The sequence below is a fragment of the Triticum aestivum genome, chromosome 1B, assembly GCF_018294505.1.
Source record: "Triticum aestivum cultivar Chinese Spring chromosome 1B, IWGSC CS RefSeq v2.1, whole genome shotgun sequence".
Lineage (NCBI taxonomy): Eukaryota > Viridiplantae > Streptophyta > Magnoliopsida > Poales > Poaceae > Triticum > Triticum aestivum.
Window position 1 is genome coordinate 37878374 of NC_057795.1, and position 23440 is coordinate 37901813.

The 23440-nt window shown below is 44.6% G+C and overlaps 1 protein-coding gene across 2 annotated transcripts; it reads right to left on the bottom strand.

Moving 5' to 3' along the window:
• Positions 1-768: 768 nt before the first annotated feature.
• Positions 769-18804, bottom strand: LOC123085892 (protein saal1-like). Of its 2 annotated transcripts, XM_044507597.1 has the most exons (12): positions 18391-18804; positions 15878-15971; positions 15585-15696; positions 14852-14917; positions 14620-14759; positions 13763-13862; positions 12767-12912; positions 11933-12065; positions 11663-11747; positions 11374-11527; positions 1176-1302; positions 769-1053 (listed from the first exon to the last, which is right to left on the bottom strand). In XM_044507597.1, the coding sequence occupies exons 1-12, from the start codon at positions 18707-18709 to the stop codon at positions 934-936; spliced, it is 1596 nt and encodes a 531-aa protein (XP_044363532.1). In that variant the 5' UTR covers positions 18710-18804; the 3' UTR covers positions 769-933. The 2 variants fall into 2 exon arrangements, 1 of the variants encoding a protein (XP_044363532.1); XR_006440111.1 differs by lacking the exons at positions 769-1053; positions 1176-1302; positions 11374-11527; ... (5 more) ...; positions 14852-14917; positions 18391-18804 and having other exon boundaries at positions 15629-15738; positions 15878-15969.
• Between the last annotated feature and the right edge of the window lie 4636 nt (positions 18805-23440).

Here is a 23440-nt window from a genome sequence, read left to right on the forward strand (position 1 = left end):
CTTGAAAACTGCCACAGGAACATGAAGATTTAAACTTGAAGATTAATCCCAACTCAAAAACCTAAATTGTTGGTAAAGGTAATATTCAATATCAAGATGATACTAATTACACCTGACCGACCTAAACCTTGCTTTTTAAAAAAAGAGAAAAACAAGTGCTGCTTCTTTAAAAAAAAACTTAATAGCTCTGAACCTTGGGTTTCGTACAATAAAACTGAACCTTGCTGCCACTATGGGTTACAATGGAGAAAAACATAATTCATAGTCAACTTCAGGGCAAAAAAATATATTAATTTGCAAGTACAAAAAGTGTGAATAATAACTTTTTATATTGTGCCGCATTTGTTTTCTATTCACCCAAAAAGTGTCAGTTCTTCGCCGAACTTTTAACACCAGTATAACACTACATCATTTGTTAACAAAAATAGTTTAAAAAAAAATTGTTTCCAAAATGTCTCGGGATGATAGTAGCTGCGTTTGTGCCTTTACAACAGTGCTATTTGATTCCAGTCAAAGTGGGTACAGTATTTTCAGCAAAAAGTAAGAGAAAACTGGCATTTAAACGTAGCGATAAAAACCAAATCTGCATCCATGTCTCAGGTTTACATATCGATTCAGATGACAGAAATAGTTTTTACCCAGAAAACAAAAACTTTAGGCCAAATTTGCGATTTATCAAACTTGGCAATCGGACATCTCCCCCCCAAAAGAACTGTACCACCACCCATGCCCAAAACTCGTATATCCCCACCCATGCCCCTAGTTAATCTCCATTCGCCGATTTTCTTTACAGGTTGCAGTAGTCTGAAACGACAGTAGGTTATAACCGACTCCCGGTTCCAAAATCACAGCGGCCACATGCCACATTCTCTCTCAGGTCAGCACCGTTGATTACAAACCGCAGCAAGCTTGTCAGTGGAGTGGGGTTTCCGGTTAGCAGAGCGCGTTCTGGCAGTAGCTCAGCACCTCCCAAGCATTGTCGATGGCGTCTTCGTTGCCCGGGGAGGACTTCTCCTCGATCCATCTCACCATGAAGAAGGAGATTGCCATGAGCTGTTACAGATATTTTGTAGCATAGGAAAAACAATGCGATTGCTGCTGCCGAGATGTATCCCATCATGTTAGTTTGTAAATGTAGCTTAAGATCTAGACTTCCATGAAGAACAACTTGTATATATTGTTTTAATGGATACACATGTCGATATCCATCCCTTCAGGAGAGCATCCTCAGGTGTTAACTTCTCTTCATCAACCAGCTGACTCTCGAGGTCAGCTTTGATGAGGCCGAACTTGCCTAAGACACTGGTGGAAAAACAGGCTTCCGTCCAGCCCCATAAGTCGCGAAGCTGTAGGAACCGCGACTAATGGGACCTTTAGTCGCGGTTCTGGAGGTGAACCGCGACCAAAGGCCTGGGCCCAGGGCGCTCGGTGGCCAGCTGGCGCACGTGAGGGTCTTTAGTCGCGGTTGGCCAGGACAACCGCGACTAAAGGCCTTCGGGCACCTTTAGTCACGGTTTGCCAGGCCAACCGCAACTAAAGCCCCTTCCCTATATATACCCATCCAGCAGCCAACACTTAGCCATTTGGAGCCATTCTCTTCACAAGTGGGTGTAGGTTTGCTTTGGTTCCTTATGCACATAAGGTGTTTGATGAAATGCCCCAAGAGCATGAAACAAACATGACATGAAGTGTTGGAGCCACACTCCTCGATCGCGGTTAGCAACTTGATGAACCTTTGATGTGTCATTGATAAAATATGCATGTGTGCAGTTCATTGTTTAATTTATATTGTTTGTAGCTAGTTAGTTTAACAAATGCATGATGGTTAATTATATATTTTATATTATAATAATGCAGATGAATCGGCAATGGATGTACGGTAACCGACTCTCCGGCGAGTTCACTACGGGTTTGAAAGATTTCCTCGTAGTGGCTAATGCGAACAAGCAGGGGGGTTTTGTTATCTGTCCATGTGTTATCTGTAAGAATCAGAAGGGTTACTCTTCCTCAAGAGATGTTCACATGCATCTGCTTCGGCACGGTTTCATGCCAAGCTATAATTGTTGGACCAAGCATGGAGAAAGAGGGGTTATAATGGAAGAAGATGAAGAAGGGGATGATTTCATCGATGAAAGCTATCTTGCTCATTTCGGTGATACTTTCATGGAGGATGCTGAAGGTGAAGGGGAAGGTGAAGAAGAGGCACGTGATGATCCCGTTGATGATCTTGGTCGGACCATTGCTGATGCACGGAGACGCTGCGAAACTGAAAAGGAGAGGGAGAATTTGGATCGCATGTTAGAGGATCACAGAAAGGCGCTGTACCCCGGATGCGATGATGGTCTGAAAAAGCTGGGCTGCACACTGGATTTGCTGAAATGGAAGGCAGAGGCAGGTGTAGCTGACTCGGCATTTGAAAACTTGCTGAAAATGTTGAAGAATATGTTTCCAAAGGATAACGAGTTGCCCGCCAGTACGTACGAAGCAAAGAAGGTTGTCTGCCCTCTAGGTTTAGAGGTTCTGAAGATACATGCATGCATCAACGACTGCATCCTCTACCGCGGTGAATACGAGAATTTGAATGAATGCCCGGTATGCACTGCATTGCGTTATAAGATCAGAGGCGATGACCCTGGTGACGATGTTGAGGGCCAGAAACCCAGGAAGAGGGTTCCCGCCAAGGTGATGTGGTATGCTCCTATAATACCACGGTTGAAACGTCTGTTCAGGAACAAAGAGCATGCCAAGTTGTTGCGATGGCACAAAGAGGACCGTAAGTCGGACGGGGAGTTGAGACACACCGCAGATGGAACGCAATGGAGAAAGATCGACAGATGGTTCAAAGATTTTGCAGCTGACGCAAGGAACATAAGATTTGCTCTAAGTACGGATGGCATGAATCCTTTTGGCGAGCAGAGCTCCAGCCATAGCACCTGGCCCGTGACTCTATGCATCTACAACCTTCCTCCTTGGTTGTGCATGAAGCGGAAGTTCATTATGATGCCAGTGCTCATCCAAGGTCCGAAGCAACCCGGCAACGACATCGATGTGTACCTAAGGCCATTAGTTGATGAACTTTTACAGCTGTGGGGTGGTGTCCGTGTGTGGGATGAGCACAAACAAGAGGAATTTGACCTACGAGCGTTGCTTTTCGTAACCATCAACGATTGGCCTGCTCTTAGTAACCTTTCGGGACTGTCAAATAAGGGATACAATGCATGCACGCACTGCTTACATGAGACTGAAAGTGTACATTTGCCAAATTGTAAGAAGAACGTGTACCTTGGGCATCGTCGATTTCTTCCGAAAATTCATCCAGTAAGAAAGAAAGGCAAGCATTACAACGGCAAGGCAGATCACCGGCCGAAGCCTGCGGAACGCACTGGTGCTGAGGTATTTGATATGGTCAAGGATTTGAAAGTCATCTTTGGAAAGGGTCCTGGCGGACAATCAGTTCCGAAGGGAGCTGACGGGCACGCAGCCATGTGGAAGAAGAAATCTATATTCTGGGAGCTAGAATATTGGAAAGTCCTAGATGTCCGCTCTGCAATCGACGTGATGCACGTTACGAAGAATATTTGCGTGAACCTCCTAAGCTTCTTGGGCGTGTATGGGAAGACAAATGATACAAAGGAAGCACGGCAGGACCAGCAACGTTTGAAAGACCCTGATGACCGGCATCCGGAATGGTTTCAAGGTCGTGCCAGCTACGCTCTGACCAAAGAAGAGAAGGTCATCTTTTTTGAATGCCTGAGCAGTATGAAGGTCCCGTCTGGATTCTCGTCCAATATAAAGGGAATAATAAACATGGCGGAGAAAAAGTTCCAAAACCTGAAGTCTCACGACTGCCACGTGATTATGACGCAATTGCTTCCGATTGCTTTGAGGGGGCTCCTGCCGGAAAATGTTCGAGTAGCCATTGTGAAGCTATGTGCATTCCTCAATGCAATCTCTCAGAAGGTAATCAATCCAGAAGTTCTACCACGGTTACAGAACGATGTGATCCAATGTCTTGTCAGTTTCGAGTTGGTGTTCCCGCCATCCTTCTTCAATATTATGACGCACCTCCTGGTTCACCTAGTCGAAGAGATTTTCGTTCTCGGTCCTGTATTTCTACACAATATGTTCCCCTTCGAGAGGTTCATGGGAGTATTAAAGAAATATGTTCGTAACCGTGCTAGGCCAGAAGGAAGCATCGCCAAGGGCTATGGAAATGAGGAGGTAATTGAGTTTTGTGTTGACTTTGTTCCTGACCTTAAGCCGATTGGTCTTCCTCGATCGCGGCACGAGGGGAGACTAAGTGGAAAAGGCACGATCGGAAGGAAATCAACGATATGTATGGACGGCCATTCTCTGACTGAAGCACACCACACTGTACTGACCAATTCCAGCTTGGTGGCTCCGTACTTTGAGAAACACAAGAATATTTTACGCTCGGACAACCCGGGGAAGCCTGAATCCTGGATTAGGAAGGCCCACATGGAGACTTTCGGCAGTTGGTTGAGAAAACATTTAATGAATGACAATGATGTTGTAGATCAGCTGTACATGTTGGCCAAGACACCATCTTCGACTATAACGACTTTCCAAGGGTACGAGATAAATGGGAATACATTTTACACGATCGCCCAAGATAAAAAGAGCACCAACCAAAACAGTGGTGTCCGCTTTGATGCAGCAACCGAGAATGGGCAAAAGGTCACATATTATGGTTACATAGAGGAGATATGGGAACTTGACTATGGACCCTCCTTTAAGGTCCCTTTGTTCCGGTGCAAATGGTTCAAGCTAACAGGAGGTGGGGTAAAGGTGGACCAGCAATACGGAATGACAATGGTGGATTTCAACAATCTTGGTTACCTTGACGAACCATTCGTCCTAGCGAAAGATGTCGCTCAGGTTTTCTATGTGAAGGACATGAGTAGCAAACCGAGGAAACGGAAAGATAAGAAAACGATCAGTACATCATGCGATGATCCAAAGCGCCACATTGTTCTTTCAGGGAAAAGAAACATCGTGGGAGTGGAGGACAAGACAGACATGTCAGAAGATTATAATATGTTTGCTGAAATTCCGCCCTTCAAAGTGAACACCGACCCAAGCATTAAGTTAAATGATGAGGATGCTCCATGGATACGGCACAATCGTAAGCAAGCAGGGACACAAGGGAAGAAATGATGTGTAATAATTTATTGTACCAAACTTTGTTGAATGGATCATGTGAATTATATTACCCGTGATGTGTTTGGTGTCCATTTTCGAATGATACATGAAATTTGGAGTGATGTAGTCCATGACGCTCTGCAGAGTCCGGCCGTACCACCATAGCCGACGACCGGCCTCTGGTATATTATTTTGAATTGAATTAGTTTTATTTTTCTGAATTTTTTGATATATTATTTGTATTTTTAACATTTTGAATTGAATTAGTTTTATTTTTCTGAATTTTTTGATATATTATTTGTATTTTTAACATTTTGAATTGAATTAGTTTTATTTTTCTTAATTTTTTGATATATTATTTGTATTTTTAGAATTTTGAATTGAATTAGTTTTATTTTTCTGAATTTTTTGATATATTATTTGTATTTTTAGAATTTTGAATTGAATTAGTTTTATTTTTCTGAATTTTTTGATATATTATTTGTATTTTTAACATTTTGAATTGAATTAGTTTTTTTTTCTGAATTTTTTGATATATTATTTGTATTTTTAACATATTGAATTGAATTAGTTCTATTTTTCTTAATTTTTTGATATATTATTTGTATTTTTAACATATTGAATTGAATTAGTTTTATTTTTCTTAATTTTTTGATATATTATTTGTATTTTTAGAATTTTGAATTGAATTAGTTTTATTTTTCTGAATTTTTTGATATATTATTTGTATTTTTAAGATTTTGAAAAAGAAAAAGTATTTGGAAAATACCTTTAGTCGCGGTTGGCCTGCCCAACCGCGACTAAAGGTGGTTGCGCGCGGGAACGAAAAACCCGCCAAAAAAGTCCTTTAGTCGCGGGTCGCCTCCCCAACCGCGACTAAAGGTTACCCTTTAGTCGCGGGTCGCCTCCCCGACCGCGACTAAAGGTTTCCCTTTAGTCGCGGGTCGCCTCCCCAACCGCGACTAAAGGCCCTTTAGTCGCGGGTCGCCTCCCCAACCGCGACTAAAGGGGGGGGGCTATAAATACAACCGCCCGACCCGTCGCCTCCATTTCTCCGCTCGTTCTCTGCCGCGCCGAAGGCCTGCCGCCCTCGCCCTCGACGCCGCCCGCCGTCGACCTCGCCCTCGACGCCGCCCGCCGTCGCCCGCGCCCTCGACGCCGCCCGCCGTCGCCCGCCGCCCCCTCTCGCCCACGTACGGCGCCCGCCGCCCCCTTTCGCCCTAGTACGCCGCCCGCCGGCCTCCCTCGCCCACCGCGCCGCCTCGCTGCCCTCAACGCCGGCGGCCGGCCTCGCCGCCCTCAACGCCGGCGTTGATCGAGAGAGAGAGAGAGAGAGAGCAGAGAGAGAGCAGAGAGAGAGAGAGAGAGAGCAGAGAGAAAGAGCGATGATCGAGAGAGAGAGAGAGAGCAGAGAGAGAGAGAGCAGAGAGCAGAGAGAGAGAGAGAGAGAGCAGAGAGAGAGAGAGAGAGAGAGAATTTTTTAACTAGTTAATTAACAAAAAAAACGGTAAAATTTGATAATTAACAAAAACGGTAAATAACTTAGTTTAACAAAAACGGTAAATAACTTAAAACTTGATAATTAACAAAAAAAACCCGTAAAATTTGATAATTAACAAAAAAAACGTATATACGGAGAGGGGCGGCGAGGGGGGCGGCGATGCGCGCGGTGTTTTTTTAGGGATCGAGAGGGGACGGCGAGGGTTATAAATGTGTTGTCCTCGCCTCCCCTCTCCGTGACGCCGTCGTCTGCCGCCCCGTCTCGCGCTCTACCGCGACACCCTCTCCCACCCCTTCCTCGCCCCCTCCTTTTGCCACCGCCCTTTCGCCACCGCCACCGCCACCGCCCCCCTTCTTCACTTAATTAATTTGTTTTTACTACATGTTTTCAGGACTGACATAATGGCGGACGATAGAGCTGACCCGATTATGGACAACTATGATCCGGACGGTGAAGCACATATGTTCGGCATCATAAACGGCGATATTCTATATGTGCCGACCGGAGAAGAAGAAGATGATATCTCTTCTTATCTGAACCTTGACGGTGAAGATGAAGGGCGCCGTCAGCAAGATGATGCCGAACAAACGTCGATAAACGACGATCTTCAAATGGAAGTAGCAACCACCTCCGGCGCCGAGGTATATATATACATTGAGCCTCTGGTGATACAAACTAACTGATTTGAATAAATATGTGTGTACTAACGCGCGCGACTCTTTCTTATTTTAGCCCTCGGCCGGATCGTCGAAACAATCGAGTACGTCGTCAAAGCGTGGCGCAACCAAGACGATGAAACAAGGAGAAACATGCACCATCGAGGTTGTCGACAGTGCAACCGGCAGGCCGCTGGAGCCCCGCAAGAACGCCACCAAGTTTGTCAGCCAATGCGGAGCCATTGTTAGAGACAACGTCTCGATCACCGTCCAGGAGTGGAATGAGCCAAAGAAGGCACGAATTGATGGTTTCACTTTTGTCGATAAGAGAACAAAAAAAGATTGCTTCAAGAAGCTTATGGAACATTTCGTTCTACCTCCGGAATACAACAAATTCGATGAGGAGGGTAACAAGATTGAGGAAAACAAGGAGAGGAGGAGGCTAGTCAAACAGTTCGCTCTTCATAAGATGGCCGACGCATTCCGGAAATTCAAGCAAAATCTAGCCCATGACTTTGTCAAGCAGAACAAGACTCCGGATTTCAAAGGACAATATGAGAAACTGAAACATGATTGGCCAGAATTTGTGAAGCAAAAGAAATCGGAGCAGTTCATTCAAATATCGAAAAAAATAAGGAAAATGCGGCTAAGAAGGAGTACAATCATGTTATGGGGCCAGGAGGGTATCGCATTTGGGTGCCTAGGTTGGAGAAGATGGAGAACGAGCTGAGGGCGCGAGGAATCCGTCCAGGTACGGAGGGATGGGACCCAAGGGCCAAAAGCTGGTGGTACGGGCATGGGGGAACGCTGAACCCGGAGACAGGGGAGTGTGTTTACCGGGGCAAATTAATTAAACCCACCCAAGCCCTTATTAACGCAATGAGGGATGCTCAACAGGGGAAGATCAAGTTCAACAGAGAGAACGACGCGCTGACAAAAGCCCTCGGGAATCCTGAACACGGAGGACGTGTACGAGGCATGGGGCACATTCCGTGGAAAATAGGGTTCCCCCAGAACGATGACCCGTACGGTTACAGAAGCCGTAAGAGAAAGATGGATCGGGAAGCAGATGTTGTGGCGCGGTTGGCATCGGAAATGGATGTGATGAAGAAAACCATGAGTGTACTAGTAGCCGAAAGAGATGCAGCTCGGGTGCAGCATGAAGATCATCCAGCGGATCTCGGAAGCCAGCAGCGGAGAAGCAGCGTGGCTTCCACGGAGGCCCCACCGGCTGGTGCAGATGCACCGACGATCGAAATTACTGCACCGGAGCCTCTGGTGGTCGAAATTACTGCACCGGAGCCTCTGGTGGTCGAAATTACTTCACCGGAGCCTCCTCGCTACCCCGTGGACGATATAAAGGAGATGAAAGAATGTCATCTGTATTATCCTATCGGGAACATGTCCATGAAGGTAGCCATCGGCAGTGCTTTACCATGTTTACCTGGAGCACTCCACCACAACAACCCCATTCAAGATGGCTATGCTCGTGTCACGGTGGAGGACATAGTCCAAGGGTTTGAGGACCTGGAGATTGACATTGCTACACCTGAAGGGGAGAAAAGACTTGGAGATGTCAAGCGCCATTTCATTCTATGGCAAAAGAAGTTTATCAAGTTTCCAGGCGAGGCGCCAAGGACAACAAGTCCACCCCCTACGGTGGTGGTGGTGGCGGTGGCGGTGGTGGTGGTGGTGGTGGTGGTGGCGGTTCACCTACACCTCCGTCACGTCAGCCGACGCCGCCCCCAGTCCACAACGTCCGGCGGGTGATCAGCCGCCGCCCCCCAGTCCTCGTCCGGCGGGTGATCAGACGCCGCCCCCCAATCCACCTCCGGCAAAGAAGCAGAAGCAGTCCTGGATTATTAACCCGGACCCTTATGTACCTAAGACCACAAAGGTACCGGAGCCATCACTGAAGCCTCTCCCCACAAGGCCTTGGGAACGTAGTGCCGAGGAAGTCGACGCGGCCGCGGCTGCTGATTTGGAGAAATGGAAGGCGGACTGCAAGAAGAAAAGAGAGCCCGAGCCCAAGCCAGTATTTTCTGATGAGCAAAAGAAGTGGGCTAAGTCATTTTTGAGCACACCGTCCCAAGCCGCGAAGAATCTGCCTAACGACTATGCACGTGAACTTCGCAGGCAGGCACTCATGTTCAAGGAGAACAAAGAGCGGGAGAAGGCCGAAAGTAAAAAAAGCGGGAAACAAGTTGCCCAGCTCGGGGAACAAAGTAAACAATCGATTGCCCCGCTTATAGTGGAAGCCTTCTGTCCGGATGCCCCCGAGATCATACAAGCTGCGGCAGCACAGGGATTGACTGTAACGAGTGCCAGAGAACAAGCGGCCAACTTAGGTATTACTCTTCGTGAACTGTTAGGCCTTGATGAGGCGCCAGTGAAGGAGGTAGTAATTACATATGTCAAGAATGGGCCTCTCGTCGAGCCTGCGCAGGAAAAGGATCTACCTCCACAAATGAAAGGTCTGCTGAAATGGTACAAGGGTTACATAAAAAATAAAAACGCCAAAGAATATATTTATGCGGAAGTTAGACATGAGCATCACTTCAAACATTACTATGTACAAATTGAACTGAGTGAATTGTTCCAGCTTTTCAATCTGCGCGAGCTCGATAAATCTATCATCAGTTGCTACGTTCTGTAAGTGATTTATTAATTTCTACCCCATCTCGTTCATATTGCCTGCACTATATATATGTCCTAACTATATTGTTGTGTCCGCTATTATACATGCAGAATGAAGATTAAGGAATGCAGAGTAAGGAACATCCATGATGTTGGGTTCATTGACCCACACATCGTTAATGGACATGTGTTGGAGCGTCACCCCGCCGACGTGGAGGCAGACCTGTGGCAGTTTCTTACAAAGCAGGAACTCAAAAGTGATATTCTATTTCCTTACCATTTTGAGTGAGTGTTTCTGTCTTGAGCACATTCTCTTTTGTTTACTCCATGCATGGTATGTGGCCGGCTAATCGATGAGTTATGCATGACGTACTGTGCATGTATCGTGTCCGCAGGTTCCACTGGATTCTGCTAGTAATTAAAGTTAACACCTCAGAATGTCTCGTCCACGACTCTGTGAATATGGATCCAAAGCTTTGGGGCGGCATGAGAAGAATGCTGCAGAAGTAATTATTTTCATTCATTTGCGCTCTATATCGATCGGCCTATTTCGTTCATTTCCTAATATCAAGTAACTAATTAATAACTCTCTTGTTCATTTAATTTTCTTTGCCTCGTAGGGTTTGGAGACGGTTCGTAGATACAAAGGTCGGTGAATTCAAAAAAGAGCTAGAATTCAAAATGTTAAAGGCTAAGAATGCTGGGGATATTCAGCCACCGGAGACCAATCTATGTGGATACTATGTCTGTGAGATGATCCGGAGATACACCTCTGAGCGGGTTCCGAGTGATACCAATGCTCAGAGGAATAACCTCCGGTGGATGCTTAGTCCAGAAGCTCGCTTCCGACCACTTCAAGAGGAACTAGCTGGATGGTTCAGCAGGGAAGTCCTCCATCCTAAAGGAGAACACTATTACGAGGACGTAGAACTTTATATGCATTAAATCATGTATGGAAACTTGTTCAAAATTGTATATGGTCATCCGATGATATTGAATATATATTGTATATTCCTCTTGAATTCTTTTTGGTTCTAATTTCAAATTTATTTGAAATTGTACATTCATATGCATGTATGTAGTACCGTAGAATATATGAAACTCCTTCAAAATTAAAATAAAGCACAAAAGAAATAAAACAATACAAATTAAACAGAAAACAGGTTTAGGGGGGGGGGCTAAAACCCTAAACCTGTGGCGGCCTTTAGTCGCGGTTGGCCAGAAGAACCGCGACTAAAGGTCCTCCGCCCCGACGGCCGCCTGGCGCCCACGTGGACGGGCCGTTAGTCGCGGTTCTTAAGCAGCCGCGACTAAAGGTGGGGGGCTTTAGTCGCGCTTATTTGGTCGCGGTTGCGCAACCGCGACTAATGGCAGTTGCGAACCGCGACCAAAGGCCTTTTTTCCACCAGTGAGAACAGAGACACAAACTGGTCGAGGGACAAGGAGTTCAACTCAGTTCCTTGCACTTGTGCCAGAATACACGATAAGATACTCCAAAGTGCATATCGAGCTTGGTCATCATCAGGGACCGCTGGAAGAACTTCAAGTAGGCCCTCCAGGAACGGTAAATCTGAAACAATTGAAAGACTGGATCACTGTAATGGCACTAAATGGAAACATTGATTTCAAGTCATGCAGTGCACTGCTTAGCAAATACGGTAGTTGCTTAGAAAATAAGATAAGTGCTAACAAAAAATGTGCCTACCATGGGATATCTTAGGCACCAAATGCTTTCCATCTTTCAAAATATTTGATATTACAATCACCACCGAAGCGCAATAGCTTGCAACCTGAAGAAGAGTTTGTGAATAAGAATACAATTGCCATGCTTGACTTGCAAGGGTGGGGACTCACAACAATTAATGCAAGGTGAATTTTGCCATATGTAAAAATTGAAGAGGCAAGGAATTTTCTTCAAATTTCCGGAAAAAAAATTCATGACTTACTGACAATCAAAAAAATAGGAACAGCTTGCTTGTTTATCAGGCGACTTGATCATGTTAACTAGCACTTTAATCAGCCGGTCATTCGATGTCATTGCCTTTGAAACACAGTGTATGGCTGATGATTCTACCATGAAGTGAAGGATCAAATCAAGAGAACCCTTTCTGAAACGTGTTAAGAAAAAGGTAAGGTGAATCCATTACTGTCCCAGGTTGTTAATTCAAAATTCAAAAACTCAGAAGGGTTATCGCAGTGACAGAGAAATGCAGCTACAGTCCTATTAAATTAAAACTAGGAAGTGGGAATGTAAGAAATTTAAAATGCTCAGACCATACTATTGGAAAACAACAAATGGCCGCATCTCAGAAGACAGGTTAAGGACCAAAACTTTGCCTAGAAGGCATGAATATAAAAAACATTCTATGAAGCTTTAAGGATCACTTTGAAACAATGACTTTAAACGGGACTTGGAGGATTCAAATCCTTGAGGGTTCCTGACACAACTGTTTTGGGAGCTTCAGCATTCAGCCCATAATCGAACTGAATGCCATAAATCTCCAGAGATCCAAACAGGCCCTTAGGTGTTTTTCCTATGATTTCTTCTTAAACTACAGAAAATTGACCAAATACTCCCTCCAATCTAAAGTGTAAAGTGTATTAGTTTTTCAAAAGGTCAAACGCTTTTCTATTTGACCAAACCTAGATAAGTTTGACTTTTCTCAAAATTAATACACCTTGCATTTTGGACGGAGGGAGTGCATAGGAGAAGCTTCCATGATACATTGAACAATAATAGTTCAAAATCTGTACCAGATAACTTTTATAAAATGAAAATCTTGCCGAATTTCAAGTTAGTTCAACATACCTGTCTAGCTTCTCATCCGGTGGTCTTTCAATCTCATTTGTTAGTAACCCAATAACACGGTCAACTAAACCCAGTTTAAGCAAGGGCTGGATAAGCATAGCAATCACATCTCGATTATCAATGACAGTTGTTAGGAAGTCAATGATCTGCAACCAGTAATTCACATAAGAAATAACCAAACAGTTGAACACATGCAAATATAAAGGATGGACATTTTTCAGCTGAACCATAGTATAATAAGATGAAAGTAGTTGTGATAGTTCGGCTGGGCTGACAATTTCAACCAAATCATACAACACATAACAATAGGCAACATTAGTTTTACAGTATAATTGTAGGAAAATAAAGGCTTTCACTGCTATAAAAGTTATTGTAGAACGATAAGCAAATAGATGCTAGTTCAAAGACCATAAGACCTCTGCAGCTAGAAGTTTGATAAAATTGTAATTTGCAGTCACATGTTTCTCAAGAGTATCAACTGTTACCAAAATGCAGTAAAAAAATTCAGATATTCTTCTAAGAGAAGAATTTTCAGAGAAGAGAACCAAGCAATTTCCATGGAAAAAAACAGGACCTCATTCTGACCAAGGATAAGTCTACATTGTTCGGATAACAAGTAGTAGCAATGAGTAAGACTGGACCATACAACTAAGAAGTGTTTGGGAAGATGAAACAGTCCATAGAAACTATTTGATGACGACCTTCTTGAAACTACCTCAGGATATGGTGAACAGATAAAAGAGTTAAGCAGGCAAACACACATGCCTAACCATCACGTATAGAAGAATGAGCTAAGATGATTCAAACGATTTATGTTACACAAGTCCTACAAAAGAAATACAATGTATCCATATATGTCAAAATTCAATTTAAAAAGAACCAAAGTCACTAAAGTTGTGTGGACCAACTCTACGGATTAGTCACAACAAGTTGCATATACAAATTCAGTACAATACGCAGTCACAACAAGTTGCATATACGAATTCAGTATAATACCTTTTCAATTAATGTAGTACTATCTGTCTTCCCAACTATCAGTAGAATACGTGAAAGAATCTCATCAGGTAAAAGAGCTTGAGCCCAAGAAACAGATGCACTGGACTGAAGAATGGCAGCCAACAACCTGTCTAAGAAAAAATGTGTGAGGATGCACCACTGATGAAATTTAGCAGCAATACTCATTCCAACTATCTCGGGGTGTAAGAATTTTCTTTACAGACAGTAACACAAGTCAAAATAAGCAAAAAAGAACAGAGCATAGATCATTGTCTACAACTCAGGACAATTAGAAAGCAGCTTCTCCAAGTTTTGAACATCGACAATAGAAAGTTAAATTATCAAGAAAAACAAAATCTAAATTTACTTAGCTCCTATCCCCCAAATGATTAATAACATAAGTACATAACCTACTAACACAGTTGAAAAATGATTATATTTTTGCAAAAGTCCTGTATGTTCAAGCATTTTCATCCACAACTTCAACAACTTCTGATTGATTGGGTAGGTCCAAATGTAGGTATGCATGTAACATGTGATGTAAGTATGTGTAGTTTTGCATTTGGGCATTTGCATAGTTATGTTGTAAAATTGAATGGGTATCTGGCCAATACAAAATGCACAAATTCAAGAACATAAATAATATATCAATATGGTAATCGTGTGTGTGCTGAGCTAAACTACCCAGATCTATTTCACATGATATAAGACTTAAATTTCACGGGATGAAATATCTTGCAATGCTAGAATAGTAAATAGCTTGTCAAATGGCTGATAAATAAATAATAAAAAAATTGGTTCTAAATAATAACTTCGAGTCCGGCAAAAAAAAAAACATAATCCCAAAGATACCCAACCTGAATGTTTCAGAAAGGCATTTGACATGATTTAGAAACAATTGCTCCACGACAGTTGCAATTAAACCATTTTTCAAAGAGATTGCAGCAACTAGAGATTCATGACAGACTAAGTTTCCCATAATTCCAAGACAAATTTCCTGCAGGAACAAAAGATTCAAAGAAACAAGATACTTTAATACATGCTTAGCAAAAAGAGAGGAGGTAGCAGTAGAGGAAAATTTCATTTCACCTTCACCCTAGAAGAATTTGCCGTACGAAGGTTTTCCAAAAGCACTTCAATCACAAGGTTATTAATCTACAAGGGTTAAATATAATGTGTTGTTAGCAGCAGAAGATGCATAATTACTAAGGTATAAAGGAAGGTGGGTAATTCTGTTTATTATGCCTTAATTTCCTTTTGTAGTTCCTTTGAACACTTGATTTGCTCTTAGATCAATTAGGATTTAGGAGAAATACTTTTGACTTACTGCAACCTGGCCATTCTTCCATTTAAAATGTTTGTTAGAATTAGCATGTTATTATGACATAAGCATTCACACTACATGTAGCTATCACCAGCAATAATTTATATGGTTCACAAATTATAGTAAAGAATTTGCTACAATAAACTGATACAGAACAAAATTCAGGGCCAGGAAGATAAAATATAAGCACAAAGGAGCTACAAAACTAAAGGAATGAAACAATTACAGTTATCCACCTTAACTTTTTGCTTATCTACTACTAATTGATCTAACAAGCCAACCACATCGTATTAAAATCCAGGATATTCAACCAATGTCTAAAGCCAGTGCAGATAAGGCAATCAAAATCTCTCACACTTCCTGCTTGCTAGTATCTTGTTCAGTAAAAAATTGAGAAGGAATAAACAAGTTTCATATAGCAGAACAGTCCGCCTTTTCTTTATGACAAACCTATAGAAGAAATACATCCTTCTACAAGAGAATGATGCAGATAAATACCATAAGTTCTGCTTGAGGTGTACTAGCCGCAAGTTCCCACAGAATATAACCACACTCTTCCCACTGATCCTCAGGACTGACACTCCTTTCTTCTGGAAGACCCTGCTTGTCACTTTTCTCAGAGGGATCCGTGTTATCCGGTTGCGTTGAATCCCTGTCATCAGAATTGACCCTTTGCTTGTCACTTTTTGCATGAGGTAGACATTATTAGGACAACCAGGTCGTTTTGATAACAGCATTCATTGCTAAACCAACTTTAGGGGGGGGGGGGGGAATCTGGAAGTACCACTCACCTGAACTCTTCCTCCAAACTGGATCCCTTAGGTATTAGTTGCCTTATAAGAGAGATAGTATAGCTTGGATCAACTGTAGTTGTCTCCTCAAGCACTGTTTTGATTTTCGGCCGCAAAAAGTGGATTTCGGCCGCAAAAAGTGACTGCACATAATTACAACCAGAGGATTGAACATTAAGACAACACGATATTACTATAATTCCATGGGAGCATGTTTGGCAACTATTTACATCTTCCTGACAAGGCATCTAAATGAAAATACTGATGACAAAGCGACTAAACAGGGTAACTATGCATCAATTGCGAAAACTATGTACGTTAAAGCTTCATATTCACGATAAGCAGTTGCTTGGTAACTGGTAAGTAAACTCCAGTTGTAATAAAATTCGAGTGCCATATTCACAGTACTCAGCTGTAAATGCAAATTGGCATCATCTAGAAACAATTGCCCCGCAACTGGTGCAATTAAACCCCAGTTGTAATAACAGATTTGGGCGTGTAAACATTGTGGCAGTTCTCAGCCGTAAATGCAAATTGCATAGCCCACAAATCACAATAGCAGAAAAAAATATGCAAGATGGATGTTCCCCAGGAATTCACCCTCTGTCCCATGGATGGAGGAGGATTCAAGCAGCATCGAGTACAACGTGCCGCGCGGGCTGTCCTAGCTCACCCTGAGGCGCAGAATCGCTTGGTTATAATAACGACAGCGGTCACCCCTCGAAGCGCGCACCAACCCGAAATCATTCTGGGAAGCTTACGCACCCCGGTCACGTTATCTTGGCCGCCCGTACGCGCTGGGATCCGTGCCGTCGTCAGCCGCTAAAACAGGTCACGGGCATTGCGGCAGTGTGATTACCCACCACAGGTCTGTGATCATTCTAGTTCCAGTAGGCTACTGTGCATGAAGTCTAGCTGGGCAACACAGCTAAAAGACACGCGCATATGGACAAAGTCAACAACAACACAGCTTCACATACTCGTGACATGGGTTTTTAACTCAACTCTGCTTTTTGGTTACGCGGGTGGGAGAAGGTTCGCTGGCAGTGCCTGGTGAGTGGTGACCATGACTCAGGTACGATGCACATGTTTTAGGACATGGACGAAGTACACGATGAAAAGTCACAGCTCATGTACAATGTACATGGTTTGGGATCAACGTCCGTTGCATCATTCGAATGTTCGAAATCTCACAAACTGGGCACGGTAGCGACAACGTACACGGAGGCGAGCATGGGACGCCATGGATACAACGTTAGAATACACGAGTCGACATGAACGTTGGCACGGTGGCAACGACAGACGTTGAGGCGAGCATGATGCCATGGATACAATGGTTAGAATACACGAGTCGACATGGATGTTGACACGGTAGCGACGACGGACGTCGAGACGAGCATGATGCCATGAATACAACACTTAAGGTACGCGACTCGACGCAGACGTCGGGACGGTAGCAACGATAGACGCGGAGACGAACACATGACCCTACGAATACAACACTTAAGATACGCGACTTGACACGGACGTCAGGACGGTAGCAACGACGGACGCGGAGACGAACACATGACGCCACGAATACAACGTTAAGGTATGCGACTCGACGCGGACGTCAGGACGGTAGCAACGATGGACACGGAGACGAATACAACACTTAGGGTACACGACTCGACGCGAACGTCGGGACGATAGCCTGAGACAAATACGTATGCCACGAATACAACAGCTAGGGTACGCAAGTCGATGCAGACGTCTGCACAGTAACGATGACGATGGACGCGAAGACGAGCACGGTACGCCATGGATACAATGGTTAGAGGAGGCAGGTCGACACGGATGTCTGCTCGGTCACTGTCCGCGGGCATATCTAGATATGTCTGTGTACGTATAGGGGACCGATTTTACAACTATGGTTGTGTAGAAGCTCCAAGCGCTCATATTTTGCGAGGGACCTCCAGATGTGCTTCGCACATGTCAAACACTTATCGATGGCTGTACGAGTGATCGGGGTACACGAAACAAACAACTTGTGCCGCGCCACATGCATTTTTCTACGATAGCTGGCCTGATGATTTTTTTTCTTGCATTGACACAGGGAAGTAGGGAACAGTGCTAGATTTTATTTAGACCGTTAGCCCATGAGACACCGTCTCGTGAGCATCTCATCGATCTTCGGGCGGCAGAAAGAAACAAGACGTCTCAGAATCTAGGGGACCTTTTTATTCAGTCCTACCCACGAGCCTGCCAACCTACTGTATGAGTCAGGTCATGACGCTAGTTAATGGAGCTTAATGCTACGTATCTCGAGGTATAAGAAAAAAACGGACTGCCAAGATAACGTGGCCCGGGTGCGTAGGCTCAAAAAATCCACCTCCCGCACCAACCGCTCGACGGAATGCTCCCGAGAGCGAAGGAAATGGAAACCACGCGAGCGACGCCAAAACCATCGTCGCGCCGCAGAGGGAAGGGAACGCGAGTCGGGGAGATGGGTGGGAGGCGAGGCGAGGCGAGGCTGCGTACCTCCAAGGGCTCGAACGGCAGGTGCGTCGGGGCGTCCTCCTCGTCCTCGTCTCCCTCCTCCTCCTCCCCGTCCCCTTCCTCCTCCTCGTCCTCGTCCACGTCGTCCTCCGTGGTGTCGCCGCCCTCCTGATGGTCGTCCTCCGGCTCGGGCGCGTCGTCCTGCCCCGCCTCGACTGCTCCGCTGGCGCCCACTTCCTCCTCGGAAGCGCCCAGCGACGCCGGAGCGGGGTGATCGGGGCTGGTTCGCTCGCCCGCCGCGTCCAGCTCCCGCGGCGGCTCGGGCTCGTCGTCCTTCCCCGCTCCGCCCGCCATGGGAGCTTCTTCGGCGGTGGCGGTGGCGGGCGTGGGCGAGAGGAGAGGAGAGGAGAGGAGCGGAGCGGGGGTGGCGAGGCCGTTCGACTGCGAGGGCGCACGCAATGCGGAACGGGAGCGTAGGTCTGGTTTATAATTGCCCAAAAACCCCACCCACACGCACAGCGTTTGGGCTTTTCACAGGGCCGAGCCGCGGCAGGGCGATTGGGCGGCCAGTGGGTTTTGGCCTGGCCCTGATAGTCCTTTTTTTTTCTGAGGTGGTCCTTTTCCTTCTCTAGAACTTGCAATCCTGTTTAAAAACATACAACCCGGGTAGAAAAAAAACTTTGGACATGATGAATGCTATAAGGCTTGCTCAAGAGTTTAGCATGGGCCGAGTTATTTTCAACACGAACCGCCTCTCGCCGATGCTTGAGTTGGGGTCAATGGAATGCATGGTGTTTAATTTCAAATAAAAGAATTTATAATTGGCTCGGTTAGGGCTAAATATTGGTCAAAGAGACACCCTCCTGGCGTTTTAATGTGACTTTGGTAAAACTATTATATAGCATTGAAATGGTTTGCAAAGTATTAAGTCTGAATCGATGCACTTACCCCTTTTGTGATTATTTGGTTACACTCTTTTTTAGATAAACAACGAATAAAAACAATGTCTTCCATTTCCATGACATCACTATGAACAAAAAATGACAACTAGATGCGAGTGAAGTGAAGTGAATATAGCTATGATCAACATTAGTTGTCTTTCAATGCTACCTTGGTGGACGCTTAGGGGGGTCGGTGGTTCATACTACCAATTTGTTTATGATGATTGAGTTGCTTCTTGTAAAAAAAATGGTATAAATCTATGTTAATTCCCCTAAAGCGATAAAACCAAATAAATATTTCTCCTATATTTATGAATGTAGATGCGATCATATGTCATGATTTGGTTTGGACCTTGAGTATACTACCCAGTCATATATCTTTTTTTATCGCTTGCTTGTCATTATATTGTATGGAATAACATGAATGCTATATTTTGTCCTTTACCATTGCCACACCCAGATGGAAAAAAGACAATGAAAACACTCTCCCCGGTACCAAAGCTAAATGGTACCAGTTCATTCCACGTATGGCGCACATGTCTTGTGTCTTCCTCTAGGATGACGTTGACCCATTCAATGGAGGAACTTGAACTTATTGCACTTCTTGTGCACCAGAAAATGACTACATGAGAGGTGGATAAGGTAAATCCATTTACAACTACTATCAAGCTTGGAGATTTATGAGAATTGCCTCATTTTTCTTATGAATTGACATGGAGGCTTATTGTTTGTGTGTGGGTGTGGACTGCCTATTGAAGAGGGGGTTGCAGAATCAAAAAAAAGCATCAGAACGCCACATGGTTTTGGTGTTGATGACAAATGATTAGGGACTAATGCTCATTCAAATGTACAAACAAGTGTTGTTCCCAAGGTTTTGAAAGTAAGATGGTGGAGGACCCACACCCCCCCAAGCAAGCAAGAAAAAGAAGAGAACACATTTACATTTCCTATGATACTTTATGGTTTATCTAAGTCGTATCAAAGCAATACAATAAATAGGGGTGTCAGAGTTGAATCCGACATATCTCGGCTAGGGGGTCCCAATATGTTGATCTTGGCTAGATGGTAACATGACAAAGCTAGAGGGACACCATGTTTTACCCAGGTTTAGGCCCACTCGAAGAGCTAAAACCCTACGTCATGCTTCTGTTGAATTGATTGTGGATGGGGTACAAAGTACATGATGATCTACCTCGAGATCGTATATGAATATCTCTAACCCTACGGACAAAATCCCTCGCTTATATAGGCACTGGTGGTACCTAGGGTTGCATGTAGGTCGGTTACACCAAGGGATAAACATGTCGATGATTCAAATGTGTCTTGAAGTATTCGCCAAGTCTTCAAAGGATTCCATCTTGAGTATGTCATGGGGCATGGCAAACGTGGCCCACTTGTCGGGTGTTTGGGGATCTCGGCCCAGGCCATAAAGGGATCGTGCACTGGATTTCTAGCGGCATCATTAACAAAATCCCCTGACTCATGCGCACATATAACCGGCAAAATTATCGTGCGGTATTATGCCTTTTGATATTTGTTACGGGCTTATAAAGGGATGTTGATGAATCTAAGTTGATGAATCTAATCTATTCTTAGACCTTCCCCATTGCTTCTTGTCCCCGAATCCCCCAACCTCCAGCTCCTAGAGCACATAGCCCAGACCCAACCTTTACATACCCCTTTCAAGTCTTTCCCCACCTCCTTTAAGGGCTAGAACAGACAAGCGTGTCGTCGTGGTGGCGTTCGAAGAAAAGGCGACGTGCAAGAGGGGGTTGTGGCTTCGTTCCACCATCACCCATGGCAACACTGTCGAGCTCCAGGCAAGCGGCTACCTCCCGTCATAGCACGAGGTCAAATGTCGCTCGCCCCTCGTCAGGACCGCTGTTCTCTCCACCTCTAGAGTTCAGAACCTCGGGAAGGCGAGCACATCGTCTTCATCTTCCACCTCACACGAGGTTTGGGTTTTCCAGTCCACCCCTTTTCTCCATGGCCTTATGTTCTTCTATGGCCTCCAATTCCATGTTCCATCATCTGGCGCCCAACTCCATCCTCCACATTGCCTCCTACATCATCTTCTGTGAGGCATTCCTTCCCATCGAGCCCCACTTTGGGCTCTCACTCTGGTTGTTTTCTGTTAAACCACAGACAACTAGCGGCCAGATCATATAACGCGGAGGCGCCATGATGAGCAAGCTCCATGCCGTCAAGTGGATGAAAGGAAAATTCATCAAGAGGATGAAACAATGGCAAGAGGAGTGGTTCTACAAGGCCGACGTGCCATCGGGGGACAAGGAAGGATCCTCGCCTTCTCGGTCGCGCCCCTGAAGAGGTTGCACTCTTGGACAACCAAGAACCTCAACTGGGCGAATAAGGAGGAAGTCGAGGCCCTCCAAGAATGGGTGAAGTTCCTCATTTGCCCGGGCGTCACTTTGGTGGATGTGATCCATGTCATGCTCTACTGCAAGGTCCAGCCCCTCCAGGCCCGAGCATCTTCTCTATGGAGGTATGTTCTGGACAGAGGTCTCGGTGATCCGATGCCTCTATAGAGGGAGGGACCACGGCGAGATGCTGACGATTCTCTTCAAGCCCTCAGCAAATGAAATTATTTTTCAGACCGAGGGAGATGACATTATCTATATGTGAGCAAAATCAATTGCCAATGTTTATCTCTTACTTATCTTTTATTTGCGGTCGAACCTTTTTTCTCCATCTTTAGCAAAGGATTGAGATCCGCGGCCATTTTTCATGACTGGCATACCTTTTCCAGGTCGGTCAAATCCACGGCGCCTCAACGCGGGGAACCTGTGAGCACCGATCTAGAGCATTTGCTGACCGAGGACCCGTGCGTGGTCATGATCAAGCAGAAGAAAACCAAGGGGACCAGGAAGACTAAAGACTCACAGGTCTTGGTCATCCGAGATGAGGTCCCTGAGCTCCCCATTGGGAGTCAGCTAAGCTCGGCTCTGATAACCCACAAATATAGGGGGTCCTTTGTAGACTTTTCGATAAGTAAGAGTGTCGAACCCAACTAGGAGCTAAAGGTAGAATTATATTCTCTTCAAGTTATATCGACCACTGATACAACTCTACGCACACCAATGTTTGCTTTACCTAGAAACAAATAATGAACTACTTTGTAGGTGTAATGGGATAAGTTTGCAAGATAATAAAGAATGTGAAAAATAAAACTTATGTGTTGTTTTAATAAAAGAACAAATAAGTTAGTATAGCGAGTGTGGAAAAGTGGTGGTAGGATTTGCGAAATTATCCTAGGCAATTGATATAAAGATCGGTAATCATTATTGCAATTTTATATGAGGGAGAGACATAAGCTAACATACGTTTCGTACTTCGATCACGTGAACTTATGATTGGAAATTTAGCAAGCATCTGCAACTACTAGAGATCATTAAGGTAAACCCAACCATAGCCTTAAGTATAAAGTCCTCTTTAGTCCCATACGGAACAACCCACTTACCCGATCTTGTGTTTTTGTCACCGACATACTCAGTCAGTAAGTAAATCAAGAACACATTGCAACACCCTACAACGGGAATCCCACACGTGTGCACGCCATGGAAATCACCATAGGACAGCACCAAAATATAACATGCAACTCAAACCAATCTAGATCATGAATCCTCCCATATAGGACAAAAGGGATCTACTCAAACATCATAGGATGGCTAAACATCGTTGGATAATAATATATAGCATAAAGCACCATGTTCAAGTAGGGGGTACAGCGGGTTGCGGGAGAGTGGACCGCTGAGTATAGACGAGGGAAGGTGGTGGTGATGACGGCAGCAAAGTTGTTGATGTAGACCGCCGTCACGATGGTTCCTCCGGCGGCGCTATAGCACCACCGGAAAAGAGGGGTGCTACATCTTGAGCTTGCGTTGGTTTTCCTTGAAGAGGAAAGGGTGATGCAGCAAAGTAGCGTAAGTATTTCCCTCAGTTTTTGAGAACCAAGGTATCAATCCAGTAGGAGGCTCCTGAAAAGTCCCACGCACCTACAAACAAACAAGAACCTCGCAACCAACGCAATCAAGGGGTTGCCAATCCCTTCATGGCCACTTGAGAAAGTGAGATTTGATAGAGATAATATGATAAGATAAATATTTTTGGTATTTTTATGATATAG